The 23002-nt window shown below is 40.9% G+C and overlaps 1 protein-coding gene across 2 annotated transcripts in view; it reads right to left on the bottom strand.

Annotated features, from left to right (window-relative positions):
• col18a1a (collagen type XVIII alpha 1 chain a) overlaps window positions 1-23002 on the bottom strand; it is an 84237-nt gene that overhangs the window by 17306 nt on the left and 43929 nt on the right. Inside the window, exons 3-13 of one of the 2 annotated variants that reach the window (XM_069663329.1) lie at window positions 17062-17603; window positions 14699-14782; window positions 11639-11710; window positions 6881-6959; window positions 5136-5198; window positions 2939-3069; window positions 2258-2284; window positions 1265-1471; window positions 1074-1100; window positions 292-354; window positions 100-177 (exon numbers count right to left, since the gene is read on the bottom strand). In XM_069663329.1, the coding sequence (XP_069519430.1) occupies window positions 100-177; window positions 292-354; window positions 1074-1100; window positions 1265-1471; window positions 2258-2284; window positions 2939-3069; window positions 5136-5198; window positions 6881-6959; window positions 11639-11710; window positions 14699-14782; window positions 17062-17603 (1373 nt within the window). The remainder of the gene's footprint in view (window positions 1-99; window positions 178-291; window positions 355-1073; window positions 1101-1264; window positions 1472-2257; window positions 2285-2938; window positions 3070-5135; window positions 5199-6880; window positions 6960-11638; window positions 11711-14698; window positions 14783-17061; window positions 17604-23002) is intronic. The other variant, XM_069663331.1, reaches the window with a different exon arrangement.

Here is a 23002-nt window from a genome sequence, read left to right as displayed (position 1 = left end):
GAAGTTCAAACAATGATTCAGACAGGCTGTTGTATTTGTGATGTCACACTTTGTGTCTGAACATCACACAGCATGTGACCAAGGCAAAGATTCACTCACAGATCTGAGTCCTGGTCCTGGGGGTCCTGGAAGACCTGGAGACCCCCTGGGGCCAGGTTGACCCTCTCCACGGTCTCCCTGTGCATACGAGACTCATTAAGACAATTGATCTTTTTCACATTCTTTTCAACAATGTTTACGTTTTAAACAATACATTTTCTGTTATTGTGTTGATGTAAGTGAGCGTCTTACCTTCTCTCCTTTAGGTCCAGCATCACCTGGGGTCCCTGGGAAGCCTGGAGGTCCTTCAGAACCCTGTGGTGAGGTAACAGTCTTGTTAGAACAGTAGAGGTGGTCAAGGTGTTGAAACAACTGAAAGCTAGTTCAATTGTAGCTCTCTCTAACAGCTCATCTTCACATAACCTTTCACTCTGGATTAAAGGTATAATAAGTCAGATTTTCCTAGAAAAATAAAATATAGACTTTTACAAACATAATATAATATAAATCATCACTTCTGGGCCTCTATACATGTGTGTTGGTGAGTGTGTGTGCAGACCCTTGTGAGACCCTTCCCTCTGCATCTATTCTGTTGTTTTGCTTTGCATGGGACGTTTTCAGGAGGGGCGCTGTTGTGGTTCCCTGAGCCAATCACAGCGTAGAGGTGAGTGTGGGAGTGGTTCAAATTAGCAACTGGGCCCCATTCAGACCGGCGAACATGGCGAAAGAGCGATGCAGAGTTGGCCTTCTTTCTGTTAGACAGGTAGGTGCCTCAAATCGGGTAGGACAAGCTAACCTGCGGTTAGCATGCTAGTGCAAAGCTAACTGCGATGCTGTTGGTGTTAGCTCGGCGGGGCGGGCGTGTTCTCTCACGAGAGAATGAGAGTGAGCTTCTGGTGACTTAGAGCCCAGGAGGAGGGGCCCAGTTTGAATGTGTTGTTGACAAAATGCAAGGAAAAATCCTACTTCTTATAGCTTTAGTTATTGTTTTTAATCAGTGATCTTTGGGATTTTACAAGTAAATAACAACTTACAGTTTTTCCGTCCTCACCAGGATCACCCTGTGAAATTTAAATAAAGAATGAATGAACATGTAATATTTGGACACTCACACAAAACTGACTGACCGTTTGCAGTGCACGTTGCAGTAACAAATACAGGATGTCTTGGTTCACCTGTTATGTTCACTGTTTTCATGAGAAGAATTAATCAGTAGTCTACTCACTGGCTCTCCATCAGTTCCTGGTGGTCCCTGGGGGCCCGCAGCACCAGGTGGTCCAGCCGGTCCTCGGGGTCCGGGGACTCTGGAAGCAACTGTGCCGTCACCGCCGACTGAAAACTCGGTGGCGGCCCCTGGTGGGCCGGGGGGACCGGGGGGCCCAACAGGGCCAGGCTCTCCCTTCGTTCCTTGGTATCCAAAGCCTGCAGAGCCCTGGAGATGAAGAAGCATCAGGGTGAGCTGAGGTGATGATACAAACTCTGAATTCATATATTGGAGGGTGTAGGGGACTGATCATGATGGCAAGCTGAGAAACACCAGCATCACTTAGGCTACGTTCACACTGCGAGCCTTAGTGCTCACTTCTGATTTATTATAATCAATTTTTTTTCTCTGGCTGTTCACATTATTTTCAAAATGTGGCCAATATCAGATTACAGTGTGAACTGGTCACCGTCCTGAACTGACCCACGTGCGCAAAAGAACAATAACAAAGACTATGCGCAGCACACTGTCGTATGTAAACAAACATGGGTGCCATGGAAGTCAGTGTTTACGGTTTCATGTATAAATTGATGTGTCGCGGAAAAACCAGCGAATTCGGCAGCAGATAATAACGAGGATGAGGAGAAAGAGTGCTAAAGGTTTTATTATGGCTTTTTGTCAAGCAATGGCTGCTACTTCAATATAAACATCTTCCATGAATGACGTAAAAGCCGCATGAATTCCAGCATGGCAGTTCAGACTCCGGTCGCATTGAAAAAACTCCTATCTGAAAAGATCAGATTCCATGTGATTTGTGTTGTTCACACTGTCGTGAAAAAAAACGACCTGAGTCATATATGAGCAAAAAATCTGATTTGGGCCACATGTGCCTGTCTGAACATAGCCTTACCTGGTAGGCAACAGAGACGTACAAAAACAAGTGAACTCTCTTTAGAGCTGTGTTCTGATGAGACTCAAATCAAAGAGCCAAAATAACATCTGTCTCTAACTTACCTTCACTCCCTTCTCCCCTGGTTCGCCCTGGAAATAAAAAGAAGCAACACATCAGTCGCATCCGTGCCAACAGTCTTCATTGGCTGCCAAATTTGACTTGAGTTAGGGGTTAGAAAATGTAGGATTTTGTGTTTGTATTTTACTAGATAAAAATATATATTTTTTAATTTTAATGAAACACTTTCTGGCAAAAAAGCACAAAAATATTTAACATTACTCTCAGGCCGACAATAATGTCATCACTTAAGAGGTTTTATTTCCTTATTTCTAAAACATAGCGATTTAATTTGGTCTTCACAAGACAAGAGACATCCACACATAGCTAATCCTAATTAAAAAATAATGTCCTGTATGTGTTAAAATTAATACAATACAGATTAAATTAAAAGGGCTTGATATTTTAAAGCATATGCTGCATAAAATTAGGACTTAGAGCCCCCTCTAGTGTTTCCTTGTAGAATTCACCACAGCTCATATCTGCTGCTTATAACCTGGCTTTTTCCTCGCTCTTGCTTTTATTAACTCACTGCACATTGCAGCCTTTTGACGGACACATTAGGTTAAAAAATGATCACTTGACACATCAGTGCATCCCAACTCCCAAACCGCATGACACTGATTATCTGCCTGATACAAACAATCCATCCAATGTCAAAGTAGAATATAAAGAAAGGTCCAGACCTTCTCTCCACGGGCTCCGCTTCGTGAGCTGGAGCCGGAGCCAGATTCTCCCTTCGACCCAATTGGACCCCTGTCTCCTTTCTCTCCTCTCTCCCCTCGGTCGCCCTTTTCTCCTCTAGCCCCGCCTGGCCCTGAAAACAACGCCAAAGAGACAGTCATTAATACCCTCATGAAAAGACCTTTCAGAAATGATGAATGATTGTTTCCCACATCCCAAACAATACGCATGACATTTCCTGCACCCCGAAGAAGAGACGGAAGAGGAAAACAAGATGACTTTTTGCCTGATAAAGTGAGAGTCCCAGGGTGCGCTTCTGCAACCTAAAGGCCACCTGAAGGTCTGAGATGGTAACTGAGTTCACCTTCCCACGCTTGCATGCACTACCATGCTAACATTTATCTAATGGTGTGAGCATATTCACACTGCAGGGTGGGAAGCTCAAATTCTGTTAAAATGTTTATACTGCTGCGGTGTAAATCATTTTATCATTTTCATTTTAAGACTCCATTAATCAGCAACTAAAAAGACAATGAACTGTTTAAGTTCAGAGGGAAATCTGGCCATAATTCATGTTATAACAACACATTTGATAACCTATTGGCTATAGTCAGAAAACAAGTTAGCATTAGCTGATATAATCGTCAGCTAGTAAGTGGCGAAATGCTAAAATTACCGTATGACAGTGTTATACAATTCAATAGGAAGGGCGTACATTCCTAGCTACCCAGTGAGCACCACCCGGGATGTCAACGTTGAAATTCGGTTGTAAATTTCACCCTGCTTTCAACCGGCTAAAATACGACATCAGTGTGTCAGGAACACATTTTTGTTTTATAATTTTGATAATTTTTTCATTTTAGCTTTGAGCGGTGACGAAAGTGATGATTGTAGGGGCATTTCAACAAAATCATTTGGCAGTGGTGGTAGTGAATTCCGGTCTACACAAAGATGTCATTTTAACGCATTTTATTTTTCATACAAAAATCATAAATACAGCGCTTTTTTCCACAGAAGAAGAAAAAGAAGACTGAGCATGCCCAGGTACTTAGACTGTACAACTATGATTTTGAAGGCAGAATGACCCCTGGATGCTGACATAGTTCATTAACACCTGACAGAAGCGTGTTTCACAAGAGAACTCAACAGGTGACCAGGTTGAGTGCCCGGATTGAATGCAGCTATCGTGGGATCAAATCCAGGTCAACCTATTGTGCTTTAAAAAAATTGTTGGTGTCTGTGATGCACGGCTCACTTATATAATCATTTTAGCCTCTATGAGACTTCAAAATTGCCGTTTAAACTTTTAATCAATGTCTTCAAATAGTGTGAAAAAACTCACTTTTGAACCAGTTTTGAACGTGTTTTCAGCGGGGGCCATAGTTGTCATTTAATCATCTTTTCAATGGAAAAATGCTCACTGGGTTAGGCGATTTTAATTGGGAAGTGGTTAAATGCTAATGTTAGCTGTTGTCTTATGGTAGCTAATGGTTTATCAATGTGTACTTGAAATATGGCCCCATGTCCCTTCAGATTTCAACCATCTATTGTCTTTTCAGCTCTCCTTAATCTTGAAGCAGTAAAATAATAGTGATACTCATCATTAATACAACCTGGAAGACAGTAATCAAACATCATACCAACGTTTGAGCTTCCCACCTTGATCGTGACGTCAGAGGTGCATGTGCCTGAATCTAGCAAACTTTTCCAATGTGTTGGTTTATGGGTAACAGTTTAGCAACATAAAAATGGAACCCATGCTTGTGAACAGAAAGAAACTAATGCCACACATTATAGCATTAGTAGCCTAAGCTCATATGCAGTAGGAGTCCTGCTTGTCCAGTCCTTTTTATCTTTAAGAAGTAAAAATCTGTGTGAAGTTTTACCACTTTTTAAAATCCTTTTTCTCCCTCGATTTCCCCCTCTCAATTGTGCTTTTCTATTTTCTCTCGCTCTCCGTGGATATTTTTTTTAGGGGATTACAGCCCAATATTTGTATCCCCCTGGCTTATAGAAAAATGTCCACCACCCTGCGTGTATTCAAAAGCATGAGGAAGACAGAATCATGCAGCCTTGTGCTTGTCTGCTTTTGAAATCCATGTGAGGTCCTGCACGAGGAGTGCACATGGAGTAGAAACCACACAAAGGAAAAAGACATTTGGGTGCTTGTCTCTGTCTCTTTAAATCCCCTCTACCCACCTGGTGACCCAGGAAGTCCGGGCCTGGACTCGACATAACCTGAAAAGTGCTGGGAGCCGCTTGCTGAACACAACGCAAAAGATAGTGTTAAATAATGTCTGCATATAAAAGTATGGCAAGTCAGTTTAATGCTGCAGATGTGATGTAAGCTACTTTGGTTTTTTTTGTCAATTCAGTGACTTTTTCTGTTTGATCAACAGGTGACTTTTTAATCCTTCCAAAGTATTGTTTTCTTTATTGTACTACTGAAGTAACTCGTCACAGTTTATAAGAACCATATCAAGTCAAACCTTTTCTTAGTTTTACTTTTACTTAATTGACAACAAAATTAATGTTTTTTAATTTAATTTACTCCCTTCAGCCAGTGTTAGGTTGGGAGTTGTTGACACACATTTATTTAAGGTGCTGGCACAAATATATAATTATAAATAATAATAATATATAAATAAATATAAATTAAGTACAGTTTTAAAAAAAAGATTTTGTGGCATTTGCAGTTCAGTTAAATTGTTGCTCTCTTACAGCTTATAGGGCTTAAATTCAACACGTAAAAATACTAGTAAGGAATATTTCATCCCATTTGAAGTTTACTAGATGATGAATATATTGTCTTTGCACAACAGCTGATGCAAATTGGTACATGTTTTTAACATAAAGAATAATAGTTCTTCATAAATCTGTTTTTTCTTTTACAAAATATTGTAAGAATTTTCAGTCAAAGTCAGAGTTTAAAGATTCCCTATATTACAAAACTTCATTTTTCATCAGCATCCGATGATGACAACTGAGTCTTTCGGAGTGCTCCATCGACAACCTAATGTACATCTCTAATAAACAATAATGTCCATGCTTTATTCAAGGCAGCTACATTTAAAGTGTAATCTTGTTATATAGAATATGTTTGTATACTTTATGTTGCAGACATTTAAACCATCAGGTTCCAACCTGAATTTATAAAGTGAGACCTTTTTTTCTCTGTAAACCAGGTGCAGACTGTCATTTGTGTTACTACCACTAGATGGAGCCAGAGTAAGAAACATTTAAATCAAGTTCATCCTGTGTATAGCAGCAACACAAAATCACACCAATAAAGTAAAATGGGTAAAAAGTGTTTCATGCCATCTTGAACCCTGGCTGGTAGAACATATGGAAACATTTCGAAAGCAGTGGCATCGTTCTGCTACAAATGAACTCTCCATCACTGAGCAGTGAAAATTAAGTAGTTAAATTTTGTTCACACTGTATGTGAGCAACAGCTGCACAAACACTACAGTGCTCCCAAATAATAGACTTCCAACCCCTCAACTGCATTACTCCTCATGTCCACTAGATGGAGACATGCGTCAGAGAATCTGTTCATAGCGAGTTCTGACTAGTTGCATCTTCTAGGAATATGAACTCTGCAACACCATGTGCTGTCATAAACCTTCCCCTCCATACCTAACAGGTGAGATAAGTCACGTTTCAGCTTGTGGAAGTACGACATCTATTTTCCATCTGTCAGTAAAATTACACTTTTATGACTGGCAGGGATATTTGCAGAAGGGGCAGATTCAACAATATCTGTAGAACCAGTTCTTTTGAGGGCTTAATAATATAATAATAAAGAATGTAAATGATATCCCACTTAAGTCGGTGTTGCTGTACCTCTGTTAGTAGAATGGTTTAACTTAAGGACTTTAAATGATCTTTAATGAAAACAAAATTCAGTCTCTTTTCAAAATGCATTGACCACATAAACTCACCAGTTTCTCTCGAGACCGACACCTCCTCCTTCCTGGTGACTGGCGGCTGCTGAATGGGCCGAGAAGATGGAGGAGTAGTCTGCAGGAAATTAGCAATAGATACATTTAAAAAGGGCAACAGATGACATTTAGTTAACGCTGCACTAAACCTGCTTTAGACTTTATGGCTCCTTTTCACTGTGGAGCCTTTAAGACAAAGCAAGAACCTCCCTCACTGCACAGGAGAAAGACTTGTTAACAATAATCCCAAACAGCCTCAAAGAATCATGTTTCAGCACTGTGTTACAATTCAAAGGCCTGAAATGTTTACAGTTTTTGCAACGTTTTCTTCCAGCTTTACGCCAGGCCTTTTAAAAACATGATTGAGTCAGCATGGGCAAAGATAGATTTTGGCATATTGTTACGTTTTCAGTCATTCCGGTTCCTGTGTTAATCACTGTCAGACATCTCATTGCAAAACTTCTCTTTATGTGAACATCATTAAGGCTGTTACAGAACACAGCCCCCAGCCTATCACACAGATCTAGGGTGTCAAAATGCACCCTGAATACACTAAGGAGTTTGTTTACCTAATGAATAACAGAAAACCGCTTACGTTGATGTTTTTTTTGTATCTGTGTGTTCATGTGTGTGGCATAGATTGTACTAATAAAAGAAGAAGAAGAAGACTGTGTATTATATTCATCCCCAAAGGGAAATTCTATATTTTCACTCTGTTATTATAACAAACATGCTACACACACACACACACACACACACACACACACACACACAAACACAGGCCCGAAATACACACATGCACAAACAGGACCCTATGGACAAGCATTATTGGAGAGATGTCAGCGTGAAAGGGCTGTACGTGGACATGCGCCCCAAGCAGTGACGTGCTCAAGGGCACCTCGACAGTGTCCAGGAAATGATACGGCACCTCTCCAGCTACCAGCCATGTTTGGTCTGTACCGGGACTTTAACTGGCCACCCTCCAGTTCCCAAGCCAAGTCCCAACAGACTGAACTACCGAGCTGAGCTTACCTAAAATGACTTCTTATATTTTGCAGGGATTATTTGGATGTGAGAGAGGGAGGACATACGGTAAAGAGTCGAACCCGCACACCATGTGCAGAGGTTCGTGCTTAGGCAGACTTTTTTGAATTATTTCAATTTTATTTCACCAGGAAAAGCCTCATTGAGATTAAAAATCTCTTTTACAAGAGTGTCCTGGCAAAACTGCCCAACTGACCTTGCTCCACATGTCCACTTATTTCAAAATGTCCTAATTTTTAGCACAGTAAGACCCCATGATCACATTAAACAGTAGAACCTGGGGAAGGATGGGGTGCCTGCACATCAGATTTCTTCCCAATTATCCATCTTTCCTTGACCTTTGCACATTTGATGAAGAAATTAATGAATAAAATTAATGTTTTACCCAAATTGCTAAGTATAACTTATAAATGATACATTTGAAGAAATGTTTTGTGTGCTGTATAAAGTTGGTTTCTGGACAAAAGGAAAGAAAGATCAGCCTCCGGTGTTTAGTAGCTATAGCAGGACTGAGAGAAGCAACAGGAGTAATTGATGGTTGGGGGAGTTGGGATCACTTCTGCTTTCAAACTGCCTCTGGGTGAAAACGAGAGAGGGGGAGGGAATAATGCAAATACCCCCTCCCCACTGGCTGTAGCTCATTCTTCACCCCTGACACACCTTATATTGTCACCTGTGGAATTCAGGACAGGGCTGGGATAAAGAATGTGGGAGAGGGGGCAGCTGAAGGGGCAAGTGAAGCCAGTGTTGATAATTAACCGGTTTCCTCTCTGGGAGACGGTTCTCCCTGCTGTGTTTCACAGCGCCGGCTATGCTAAGAATTCGGCCAGAGCACAATTGAGTGTTCAAAGCTGATAATATATATTAATGTGATAAAGAATACCCTGCTTGTTCACTCCTTAAACTATCCATCATAGCCGTGGATGACGGGTGGGAGGCGCTGATCTTTAGAGCACACGTGTTGATGGATATGAACCACACAACCCCCTGGATCTAAAAGCAGGTATGCAGCTCCTTCGGCAATGAACATATTCCACCTCTGCTGCTTCTTTCAGTGCCCGCTTTAACGAGTATCACAAAGGAAAGGAAATAGATTATGCACGTTTGTATGTAGATGGCCTTTACATGAAAAATTGCAAAAACTGCAGTTTTAATTCATTTAGTAAAGAGGAATTTGTGTTTTGAGGAAGAAATTATGTTTCACCAAAATATTGTTGCATTTAATTAAAACTTTAATTCACATTAAATGCAAACGCGCATCAGCCAGTCAGTTACCCCCCTCTGTGTTTTAAACTGGAAAACTAACGCCAATGCTTCATCAGGACTTTGCTCAACTCTGTCAAGTTACATCAGTGTTTCATGTGTCAGAGCAACATTATTATGCAAGGTTAACATTAGTCAGCCTCAGTTAGAAAAGACAGAATGTGTTCAGACTGTTTTTGGTGGAGATACAGCAAAATAAAAATCATTACTGCACACAAAATTAAAAACATGACTTTGAGTTTTCCCTCATGTAATTTGTCTTTTCATGAAAGCAGATCCCAGTGGAGCTACAGCAGCATTTCCCAAGGCCTGAATTAAGATCAATAAAGTAGATTATTAGGTTATCTTGCAACAGTGATTTGTGCAGATTGGTAGATCCTTTCTGTTTAATGTAATCAGTTCTCACTAAATCAATTTCAGTATGTTTACTGTATTCTTCCAGACTTGTTCTCGATGTAAAAGATGGATTGTTACAGGGCAGCATGTTTAACAACTCCAGAAGAATCTGTTCAAGTTATTTAATCTAAAACATTTCTTATACCAGACAAGTCCAAGTCAAGGAGCAAGAGCACTAATTTGTGACTTGAATCTGAATCAATAATTTGTTCATATAGAAAAAACTTCAACATGAACATGAACTTGTTTTCTTTACATTATTCGAGCTTTTTTTGCATCTTAACCAGTCGTCATTTTCTGCAAATAAAGACCTAAATGAGAATATTTGATTTGGAAGTAGAGAGACATGTTGTCTACAATAAAACAAAGTTCATTTTAAACAAACACAAATCTATAAACAGCAGAACCACAGAAAAACATGTGTTTGCAGTGACCTCTTATATTTTCCAGAGCTGTAAATAAGAGATAATTAGATGCTAAAAACAGCTACCTGAAACAATCATTACCACCACATCAAGCTGAGATTCTGTTCCTGAAACATTTCCTCTTTAGGCTTCCTGCTGAAGGAGACACTTGGATCCCAGCAGTGGCACTGTTAAGGATGACTGACTGGCTCTGCCGTCTATCATGAATTCCAGGATGACAAAATGGAAAGTTTCACTTCTACAACTCTCCCCGTCTACCTCGGCTCTGCCCGGACTTGCCTTAATTGCACTGGTTGGACAATTGCACCGAGTGCAGGCTCTACGTTCTGTGAACAGACATCAGATGGAAAGACGTCGGCAGGTAGGCATTAGATGCCAGCTGTTGTCTTTTACATTGCATATTACATGATGCTAATAAATGCCTACTGAACAGATGGAAAAGCCCCTTGTAAAGGTTGAATGGTATCAAGGCAGAGGAGAAGCAGTAATGATGGATAGACTTCCGACTAAGCGCAGAGACGCCCTCCTCGTCTCCTTCTCCAACTTACTTTCCACCTCTGATAGTTCCTGTACACAGCTGATGGAGAAACCAGTCAGAATAACAAAGCCTGGAGGCGGGGGGCCTCTGACTTGGATCAGGTCGAGTCCAAATTGACATCTGGTTTTTCTAACTCTCTACTATAATTGTGAGTGGGAGTGCATGCACGCACAGCAGCGGTGGTGCGGGGCGGAGGATGTGCTACAATTCAGTCTGCTATCTTTGAGAGTGGGAGGATGTGAGTGGGTGTCTGTGGAATCTGATTGTGTGTGAGTGTGAGAGAGACAGAAGGCAGGGAGAGGAAGACAGGAGGACAAAGAAGGGAGAGAGAGTGTGAAAGTGAGAGATCAAGGAAGACACCGAAAGACAGGACAAGTACGCGCAATGATGTATAGAACTTGTATGATGAACTGCAAAAAGAAAGATGCACACTTTATAACATTTACTCTTCTCCACTATCCAGACAAACTCACCCGATACCTTTATAATCTGCAGTTAAAGCACGTGCAGGTATGCTGAAGAACTAGCTAAAACTTCAAAGCTCGAAAATGGCAGGCCTTGATTTCTATCCAGTCAGATTCAAGCAAATAAAATAGCAATAAGAATTTCAGAACATTTTCTAACTTTAGGAAGGCCCAGTTATAAATCCCCAAGGTCACATCCTTTCTAATCCAACAAGAGGAAAATCTCTATGTTAAAAGTCTTTGTCTCCAAATGTATAAGACAGAAGCAGCTCAATTTCCAGACATCAACTCAGCAGTTTTTAATCTCTCTTAAGGGATGAATGTTCACTCACTTATACCGAGTAACTTGAGACCCGAGTGGTATATGCGACACTGAGATGACTCACTTTGCAGAAGCAGCGTTTGAATCTGTTTGAGCCAGGTATACACGTCTGGCTCAATCAGCTGTTTGAATCGTCTTTAGGGGAACACAGCATCATTCATTCATTCAAACTTATTTTGTTTCCGAGAAGTTTTCAGTGAAAAAATGTTTGACAAACTCACTGTTTCACGAAGATGTACCAAGAAAAATAAAGGCAGCAAAAACTTAATGATGAAAAGAGCTCATGATAGACAAATGGTTTCCTACCGTCCATCTATGTTTCTCCACAGCTGGTTTTGGGGGTCTGTTTTCTGGCAAGCCGCTTCCTTCACCTGAAGCCTGAGGAAAAACAATCACACATTTTTTATTTAATGTCAACAAGACTTTTTTTTCTTGACAATAACAAACCTGAAATATGTGAGGATGTATGTTTCTGTGTGTGTCTGAGTGTTTAAGTAGGAATATGAATTTCTTTATTGAAATATATGCACTGGTGCTGCCATCAAAGAATAAATTTGATAGAAGTGTAGACACTTGCGGCCCTTAGATGTTTGTGCGTGTAGCTTATTTACTTCTGATTTGCAAGGTAAAAGTTATTTATTGTCAGTGATTGGATTGAATTGGAAAATCTTTATTGTCCCCAAGGGGCAATTTGGTTTGCAACAGTAGTACACATAAGCATTACACATCATAAAAGACATAAACACAAGGACAGGAGACATAAATACATACATCTCATATAAGACATAACTCCCCTAGATGTCCTCATGATAAACACATAATAACAATCCTTGGTATATGTGCCTACAGCTTGTTTAAGAACCCAACTGCTGATGAAACAAATGACCTACGATATGTGTTGGATTCGGCCCTCCAAGTGTAAGTGAACCTCCTCCCTATTAGCAGAAGTCTAAACGCTGCATGAAGAGGATGGTGAGGCTCTTCCAGGATGGCCTTTGCCTTCCGGGGGGGTCGAACTTAATTAACATGGCCAAGAACATCAAAGTTCCATCACTACTGCGGCTTGACGCCGCACATGATTAGCAGGGCGGGGAAAACAAGTCATGATCATGTTTGTAATCAGGATATCTTTAAAGTTAAATTATCCATTTTGAAAGAAACAAAACTCTTTTTGATTACAAAAAATAAGAACTGGTAAAAGAATGGACAAGACAGTAGCAGTGGCGTGTATGGAGGTCCCTTCTTTTGCAATTTCTTAGAATAGAAAAATGAAAAGCACATTTAATCCGCTGAGAGTGATAGTCCACTGTTTGTAATACAGGAATGTTTGTGCGTGTATGCGTGGGTTATCCTCGCACCAGTGTGTCAGTCAAAAACTGTACTTCAATTCTTACTAAAATTTTAATCAGCTGTAAAAGAATTTAAGAAGTTTTTTTTATACCACCTTCTTTATTAGGTTCCTGTTTAAACAGATATATTAACCTCATTGAGCCTTTGCCTGGGTTAAAGTTGGGTGTAATTTAATACTGAAGAACTGACTCAGCACTAATGTCATTAAATCAAAAGCTTTGTGTTTGTTGTATCAGACAATTGACAACCAAGTTAGGAGGTATTGTAAACAAAGCTCAGAATGAGATTCAAAGCTTCCTGGTAATTCAACACTTTGACTTCGTCCTGCAGACGGAAAACACACGGCAGCTGTGTGTGAGGTTCTCATCTGGGATAAAAGACACATCCTGAAATGGGAAACCTGTCATTTGGCTTGGAATGTAATTTCCCTATCTAATCCGAACAACATCTAAAGATTCGATGACAACAAGTGAAAAAATGTTGAACCTCACTCAGTTAGGACGAGGTTGTGGTGGTCTCAGCGAGCAGAACAGCTGCGTAGGCAATGTTTGACTAAATAACAGTTCAGGCTGCTGGTGGGCTGCAGAGAGGCACCTGTGTTTAATGTGTGGGTGGTCACGGTCAGCGGGGAAAAGGCTGGTGTCAGACTCTTATCTGTTACAGATTTACTATTGATTCTAAAAGTTCATAACTTGGAGGGCATATCTGTATGTACTTTAACTATTTATGTATAACTTTACAATACAGGGATACATGTGAAGTAAAAGTCTCATTCTCTTTGTGATAAAGCTTTATATTCTCTTACAGCCTCAGCGTTTTACAGTGATAACGGAGGAAGATATGCCAACGAAGACCTGGCTCCCCCTATCCACTAAAGAGCTTGGCAGAGTGGGCGTTGTGTCATGGAGGGAAATACTTCACATGACAAGTCCTATATGTCAAACAGGTCTTTTTCAGTTTGAATATCACCTGCAATCACACCAACTAATACTTACTTATTTATTGATACTGTATTTTCAGTGAACTTTGAAATGAATGCTTTGAGTCAGAACCAAACATGGAGAAGCAGCGTTCAGTTTTTATGTTCCATGTATCTGGAACAAACACTGTTCTTTTTAATCAAGGCTGAAGACTCACCTGTTTACAGCTGCCTTCTATTACATTATTTTAATACATTTCTATAATAACTATTTTAATTATTTATAACTGCAGTGCAACTTTTATTCTTATATTTTATAACTGTCTTTTTACATTTTAGCTTCTGTTTTAGTTGTTTATAAAACCAGACATTAAAAGCAAAGTGAAGATAAATGGGCTTCTTTGCTTTTGTTGTCTTGTGTACAGCACTTGTTTTTGCACACTGTCTTGTTGCTGAAATGTGCTGTTGAATAAACTTGCCTTGCCTTTGTTGGGAACATAAATAGTAAAATGAGCTGGTTAGCCAGACATGCTACAGATTTGAAGTTATGTTAGACCAGATAAACACAATCAGCCTGTTTCATTTTAATCCAACATAAACATGTTTGGCTAACTTACTGAAATGTGCCAGCAAGCTTAGCACACAATAACAATAAAAAAGCTTCTAACGATTGATTTACTCTGCTAGTATCCAGTATCCCACCTATGGTGGGGAAACACTTCAGAGTGGGCCTTCGACAGTCTGTTTTTTTCCCATTTAATAGAACCTGTAATCTTTAAATTAGTGATACTGGATGCTCCTTTGACTGTAGCAGTAATGCTTGGTCACAACCCTAAGTAGTAGCATCAAGCTAGTTAAGTGGACATGCTAATGCTTGGAGCATAGGCCAGATAAAAACAACTCCTTACGCTTTTGCTCATGTGTTTTAGTGTTTTGAAAGAACAGCCTGGTTTTTCAATTAAATCAAAATGTGTTCATAATATCTTCATTTATTCCACTTTACCGCTCTAACACAGTGTTTCTATTCCACTGCAGGCATACTTCAGCATTTCACTCACACGTCGTCATATCTTCAAAATGCATTATGTGTCACTCACCATATCAGAGTCATCTTCATCCTCCTCACAGTGCCTCTCAGCAGCACGGGGGTCTCCCACCACCCTGAGCTCACCGATCACCCCCTGTTGCACAAAAAGGACATGGAGTTTTGATGTGATGATACATGTAATAATGTCAGAAAAGCGCTTGTTCTCACACACACAACATGTCCTACTTCAACATTACATTCAAAAAGGATGTTTATCTCTGAACTTGCTGCCAGTAAAACATTTTTAGGGAATTTCCCCCGTCCACAAAACCAGAGAGGCTATTGATGTCTCCAGCTTTAGCAGGGTCTGTGAAGTGCCACTATCTCCGTCCCACACTTACAATCTGATACATGTTCCCACACAGGATACTCACACAGATAGCATGAATGCTATCTGACTGCCTATCAAAGGGCCATTAGCTGTGTAAGAGGAGGTGCTTTCTCTGCTGCACGGTTATTTGAAGTCGACTCTTCAGGACACATTTATGTCCTGAGAAAAAAGTCAAATGGACTTTTTTTTAAAGAGAGCTTTGAAGATAAACAGCAAAGCCTCTTTGACTTCTAAACCTCGACTCTACAGAGGCTTTTAATAGTTGTCCTGCTTTTTTTGTAACATACACACTGCTTAGTTGACATGTTATGGTCTTTTTCTAACAAACTGCTTTAGAACTTCACAATAAATCTCAGATCCTGCACGAGAAAGGTTACTTTCAGCATGATTGATACTAACAAAAATGGGTCATCGACTTAACAAACCCTTGTTAAGAATGGAATGTCTATTTTATAAATATATAGTGTAAATATTTAGATGCCAAAAAAGCTTTTCATGTCTTGATTTGATTTGGGAATTCGACTCATAAGACCTCTCCATCTTTGGGTCAGGCAATGATCAAAAAATAGCACAGGGTCAATGAGTCAGTAAAGAAGGGCAGGTTGATTATCCAAGTAGTTTTGAAAACATCTTCAACAAAATATCTGACCACAAGGAAAAAGCATAGATGGGTTTGTTTATGGGTTTGAGTCATCAAACATGGCAATAAAAAAGATATAAACAAGTGTTACAGCTGAGATCTTAGCTTCGGAAAAAACTGGGAAGTACGTAATAATTGTTTAAGTAATTATCTCGAAGATTTTCATTTAAATAAATGTCTGTTGAGTCACTATCTATCGCCGAATGAGGTAACACAATGGTGATTGAGCCTATGGCCCACTGATTAAAGCCTTTGCATTTGCGGTATTACGGACTTGGTTGTCTGTGGCGGAGCTAAGCGGCTGCTTTTCCACTCTCTGCAAGTGTTGCGAGTAAACATCTACTATGGCTGAACAAACAAAGAAAAGATGACTACAGATACAACTTCAAAAATAAGTGAAAAAATAAGTGAAAATCCAAAGAAAAAGAAACAAACTCGACGCTCAGATGAAGCAAACAGTCTAAAAAGGAAAGCGACCGTCAGCAAGGAAAATCAAGAGTTACAACCGGAGCCAACCGTGGATGTCACACATGCAACACTGTCTGGATATCTGGGAAGTGTGCTCCTGCATTTACTGTTTATTGCCATAGGTGCTGCCAAAGAGAACGAAGCTGAGATCTTCGAGATTATCACTGTAATGTACTATTAACCAGGACTTTTCTAAAATCGCCTTAAAGGTGAATAAGCTGCTTCTGACTTTGTTGCTTTTTAGCCTCATTCAGTCTTGATCACATAACAAGCAGGTCCTGTGTGCCCATATAGGCAGCAATGTTTTCCCACACTTAGCAACAAGTGAAGTCTGTTGTAAAGACAGCAATAGAGAGTGAAATTTTATCACTTGCAAATGCACTTTTTCTCTCCACACTTAAATTGTTCACAGCTTAATCATAGTAATATAGCTCTGCCCTGTGGCTTTACTTTGAGTTGTGGGCCTGCAGTTGCATGTTTTCTCATGCAGGTAACCATGGGTGAACTGCTGTAACCCTTTAACAGCTAAGGTCAACAGTTGTTGAGGTCAACTGCTGGGATTTACTGCAGTCAACTGACTGAAGTTAATTACATCCCCACTGTGAGGTCTTCTAATTATTTGCAGGAGACTTTCAGGAAGATTGAGAGTTGATATCGACATTTATGTTGTGGTTTGGAGTAAGCCAATTTGAACAATTAAATCATAGGAGGGTTATTCAGCCAAGATGTTACACATGACTGGCTATGGGAAAATGAAAACACACTATTCCTCAGCTTCACACTGCAGGAGGCCTGTCTCTTTGCAGTTTATGAACCGTGCTGAAAAAAGTAGTTAAGGAATGAGAGATGTGCCTACAAAAGAAAACATCTGACTTAGTGCAGAAGCATCAGTATTTGTTTCTAAATCTCTATGAAACAAAGCATGTGTACACACCAGAAACTTGTCCGTATCAGCTCCTCCAGCCTGCCCAACAAAGACTCCTGCACCCGCCTCCAGCTCCATCTCGTCCGGGGACCTCTCAATGCGCATCACCTGAGGGTCTGTGTCACAGTTGAGGTAGAACATCACTTTTTCATCCCTTACAGCGATGGCAAAACGAGTCCAGGTATCCCTCATGGAGGGAACAAGGAACCTGGCCGCCTCATACGACTGCTGCGAGTCGGGCTCTGTGTAGTACAGGATGACGTTTTGGTTGCCGCCTTGCACGGGTGACAGTTTAACACCCACATACATGATCTGTTGTGAGGAATCTGTGACGGAGAAGATGACGCCGCCCCTGTCAGAGGTGGGTTTCAGGTGGAAGATGAGGGCGAAATCTCGGTAGAACGGGCTGGGCAGGTGGGCGCGAGCCAGCTGACCCGTGTTGGCATCGGGACCAAAGACGTAGCCAGGGCTGTTGTCGGGACCGAAGACTTGTGTGATCTCGTTTGGAGGAGGATCTCCAATCAGCTGTAGCAGGGAGACTCCGTTCTCTTCTGGAGGGGGAGAGAAAAAGAGTGTGAGGCCACAATACGCATGACATACAGTGAAGGTTAGCAGGGAGGGCTGCATGGCAGGGTACAATGTTAGACCAGGCTCTATTAGGGGAATCACTTGAAGTGGATGTGCCTGATGGGTGCAGGAACAAATGCTGGTACTTGCATTGGAATATTTGGAGACTTTGTTGTTCTAAAAGAAATTGAACAGAGGATAAAAAATAACATATTTCATGAAATGTAACTTTCAAGATATGTTCACAACTGCGACCTTTCCAACTGAAAGCTATTTTTGAGGACCTCTGGAACAGCAGCTCTGCTCAGGGGACAAAAAACAAACCATTTTAGAACTTCTCAACCGAAACAAGGAAAGGGCCGACATCCCTAAAATAGGCAAAGGATCGGCCATATGAGACTAAGAAAAGAAGATTACTTAAGCAGACGTTGCAGGGCCTGCATTAGACGGACAAACACAGCGATATCCAAAGTTCTACTTCCTAAACCGAAGGGATGTCTAAAGGCATAGACCAGAGGATACGAGACATAAAGAGATTTGTCTTGATAGTTGATTACTTTAGCTCTTAAAATATCTGAGTTTAAATCAAAATACATTTAAATATAAGTCCGCCCAGCCCTATTACAAGTGAAGAGGACTGAAACAAATGCCTGCAGAGCTAAAAGCAAGATCAAATCATGCAGAGCTACAGCAAATAGGTGTGTTCTCTGCAAAACTCCAGGGCAGAAAATCACAACAACCAAAAGTATTCAAAAAAATAAAACATTCTGCAGTTAAAAAATTGGAAAATTGCCTCCAACTTTGACCACTCATCTATCTACTGTGTGCACAATGTGGTAAAGATGGATATCTTTGCGTCACATTGCTGAAGACACAAAAAAAAAAAAAGCTAAAATATCTGCTGAATTCTGTGACAGCTGCTAAATGTCACTGCTCCGGGGCACACAGGGACCAACAGCTGGGCCTCCTGCATATCTTTGCTCACTCTCCCATCACCCCGGGTGACTCTGGCGAGGTCACTGCATAATAATTGGAGGCGTTTAGGAAATACAAGGGGCACAAAGGATGATGTGTATTCTTTCACGTACATGGTGGAGATTTTGGCAGACAGAACCTTTGATCAAAAGTAACGTTTCCTCATGTTAAAAGAAAAATCACTGTTTTGGGAGAACGCTTGACGTAGTGTCTGGTGCTTTGAAGAAATGCTTTGGTTTACCACCTGGTGGGTAATGTGCGAGCTCTATTGCTCGGTTCAAAGCCTCCCCACTGCCCTGAGTGCTGGAGCTCAGTGGGGTCGGCACTTGGCTTTGTGTAGAGCTTAGACACACGAGGTGTTTAGTTGAACCCGAGGTCCTGCTTTCTGCTGTACAACCACAAACACAGCTCTGAATTTTTCTGCACGCTGTCTGAGAACTAAAGATGCTTTCAATTGAATCTGAGCTAACAGAGAGCCCAGTGAAGCAGTGACAGGACAGCAATAAAAATACTTTCCAGTGTTGATTATGCATTGAATTATGCAATCAAACAGACACTGCATTGTACATTTAAAATCCAGTATCTTCTATGTATTTAATCATATAAGCACTAAAGAAATGTGCTGAAAATCCCAAACAAATCTAGAAAAGCTTTTTCACATAACTGCTCCCACATCAGTCAGCAGAATATCAACTTATCAAAGACACTACAAATGTTGCTCTTACATGTCACTTGGTAAACCCCTGATAACCCCCAATTATTAAAACATTTTAAGCACGAAATAACCTTCAAAGACAGACACACTGAGTCCCAGGTTCAGGACACATCATGACTGGTAGTAAACAATAAACTGTCGTTTGCACCGGGCCAACCAGATGTTTATTCTGATAAAGCCAGAATGAGAAACCTCAAGGGTCTCTTCAGTGGGCCTGTGCTCACATGTCTGAACCTGGCTCCCTCTCATGTGCAACGATCTCTGCCAGAGTGGGGTTGAAAAAGGCAAAACTTTGTTGTAATTCAGTGGTGAAATCCATCATGTGGGAAAGCACGCCATTTTAATTAATGATCCTCCATTAGTGATCCTCGCCGACTGACGTGAGAGATGACTTTAAAAGCGGAAACAGTCCATAACTGAGCGGTTATCACAACTATTTCAGCAATGACAAGTAAAGAGAATGATGTTTGAGTTTGATGTGAGAAATGTCTTTTCTAGCTGCAATTAATTTTCTCTAATAATCTACAAAAAAATGCGATTTGTTCGGTGTAATCTGCAGCTCGGTCATGAATAACATTTGATTTGCGTGCAGATTAAACTTCAAAGCCCGTAATGAGTTGGCATGTGAGTCACATCTCTCAGACACAGCCTGGTTGTCTCTCAGCATGCAGCATGCCTAACCGTCCTCTTCTCCTATAATTCAAACATCTGATTTTCCTATGCGTTTTCCAAATGAGCAGCAGACATCTTCACAGGTACCCTCATGTTCTAAGCTTCCCAAAACCCCTCATTAGAGAAAAATCTCACCTATTAGTCATCACTCACACCGACCAGATGTGCACTCTTTAGGACTGTCTTCAGAATGGACCAAAGAGAAGAAACATCCATGTGAACCAGACAAGCATAAATGCAACAATCATCACTATATACTACAAATCTAAATAAGTTCACGGATGTAACTTTGCCTGATATCCCTTTAAGTGATAATCTCAGATTTTCATTTCAATAAATGTCTGTTAAGTCTCTATCTATCACCGAATGAGGTAACACAATGGTTATTGAGCCTCTGGCCCACTGATGAAAGCCTTTGCATTTCCAGTATTACAGACTGGGTGTCTGGTGTGACTTTCGTAAAGAAAATTACAAGCGGCGCCCAGTGAGTGACGCGTTTTCCATCACCCGGCAATGGTTGGTCTGTCAGAGAGGGTAGGCGGAGCTAAGCAGCTGCTTTTCCGCTCTCTGCAAGTGTTGCGAGTAAACAGTAATCTACTATGGCTGAACAAACAAAGGAAAGATGGATGACTACAGATACAACTTCAACAATAAGTGAAAATCCAGAGAAACAAACTGGACGCTCAGATGAAGGCAAACAGTCTAAAAAGGAAAGCAACCGTCAGCAAGGAAAATCAAGAGTTACAAGCAGAGCCAACCGTTGACGTCACACATGCGACACTGTTTGTATATCTGCGAAGTGTGCTCCCGCAATTACCGTTTCTCACGATAGGTGCAGCCAAAGAGAATGAAACCGAAATCTTCAAGATTACCACTTTAAGTAAAAAAAAAAAAAAAAAAGCTTGGAACCGTAAATAAGGTCAATTTCATTACCGGATGTGAAGCAGATGAATAGGTTTGACCTGCGGTCGACTTGCAAAGGAATGCTTTTGCTGAAGCCTGTTCAATGAGCCTGCATTGTCGGGGCCAGTCGGTCACTCTCTGTTCAGAGATCAAAAATCACTGGGTCTTTAAAAGGTTCACCATTAGCATTTTAAGTGCAATCTCAATTCAGGTTTTCAAATAGCTTTGTTAACCAGTGACAGCTTCAAGGCCAATCTAGCTTAGAAAAGGACTGTTGATGAATGGAGCACTGCTGGGTTTATGGCGCTAGTTTGTCTTGTCATGAAGGCGGCTTACTGACCAGGAATGAGGTTCTTTTTCATGTCCAACCATTCCGAAATGGGGGTACCAGAGTTTGTGATGCCCCGTTGATAAAAGTGTATATACAGTGTGAGAATGTATATACAGCGTGAGACCATATAAACAACTTTGGCATGTACAGGATTCTGCATTATCCTTGGGAAAACATTCGACCATCTGGACAGTCCCAGAAAACTTTCACAGTTTCACTCACTGCGCCCCATCACCATTTAAAACATCCCTGGAGGCTTGCTGACAGGGGTAATAATCTCTCTCCTCACTCTGCAGAAAGCTGTCAGTGGTCTGTGTTTGGAGTTCACTTCTGCAGACATGAAAATTGATTGATGATTTATTGTCTAGTACTTAGTTGAATCAATTTTATCTGACCAAGTAAAACCTTGAATACGATTTGTTTTGATATGAGGACTGCATTTAACTTTTAGATGCTAATTTGTTACACACACAGCAGAGTTTGAATCATTGTATCTTATGCAAGGACACATGATCATGTAGGGGAACTTACCTATTAAATAAACTAGGCTATTTATAGATTATATGTATAAAATGTACAGTGGCAACTTTCTTCAAGTTCTACTAGCAGCCGTCTGATCTACTGTTTCACAAAATTGGAACATAATATATACACAGGATGTTTTGAATATCCATATCATGCTTGAATGTTCTTTTGTTTTGGCAATAATATTCAGTCAGCCTCTGGGCAAATTTTGCATTACCTTTAACCTGATGACGCAGAATGCTTGGAAAAGATATCAAACCAAAAACCACATCATAGGCCAGGAAGGAGAGTTCATGTTGGCTCGCCCTGAAGACTGTAATTCTCAAACCACACAGAGGAAGATGGGCCTACCACAAGCTGTGCCCTTTATTCTTTGGAGAAGGTGTAATACGATACAGTTCAAGTTCTCTACCTGGAAGTTAAAACTGTACACAAACCCCATGCCACATACTGCTAGCTTCATAAAAATGTCAGAGCTGAAGAAGAAAACAGTATCAAATTTGCACAGGCACACTGGCAAAACTTCCAAATAGGTTTCAAGCTTATTCAAGATACTGAGACAGCACCACTCTCCTCCCTAACTAACTCCCCTTTCCCACCAAAATTAGCGCGTTGACGCAGGTTTTTCAGACCTGAGAATTCTCACTAATAAATGCCGATTGTCTCTTTTTCTATTGCCAGGGGAGTATACTCCTTTCAGCCTCTTTTCTGCTGCGTCACCATCTGACGTCACAAATACGCCAGAAACAGGGTTAGTAAACAGTGAAGATGTTATAGTGGTTAGGTCTTTATTCTATCTATTCCCCATTCAGTCTGTTTATCAAACTTGGCGACGACAATATTCGAGCGCTGCTTGGACTGATTCGGGTGGAATTTGTAGCTGAGATGACAAGCAGAAGAAGAAGTTACTGACGGAGCATAGCATCGCGCCGGAAAAGGGGCGGAGAATAGCGTGTCGACCAGGGTTTTGTCTTCCCGTCATTGCCGATTGGAGCCGAGGCGATGATTCACCGAGTCTACTGAACCGAGTCTGAATGCCAACTGTAACTTTTGCCACTAAGCAAAAAAGGTGAGCATTAGCGGGTTTTTTGACCAGTGAGAAAGCGGCTTTAGAAACTGCTTGCAGAGTGTTGGGCTATTATCATGCTTGGACCCTCCCTGTGCTTCAGTGCTGCCTCTGTCTTGCTCCACTGTATCATCAGTTCTTGTTTTGTTCTAGTGCATCACAAACCAGGGGGGGGCAATCAAGTTCCTGGCAGCAA

The sequence above is a fragment of the Semicossyphus pulcher genome, unplaced genomic scaffold (genome assembly GCF_022749685.1).
Source record: "Semicossyphus pulcher isolate SPU_LCO1_2020_fin unplaced genomic scaffold, fSemPul1.0.p SCAF_15, whole genome shotgun sequence".
Classification (NCBI taxonomy): Eukaryota; Metazoa; Chordata; class Actinopteri; order Labriformes; family Labridae; genus Semicossyphus; species Semicossyphus pulcher.
This window is presented reverse-complemented; position numbering and strand designations above follow the sequence as displayed.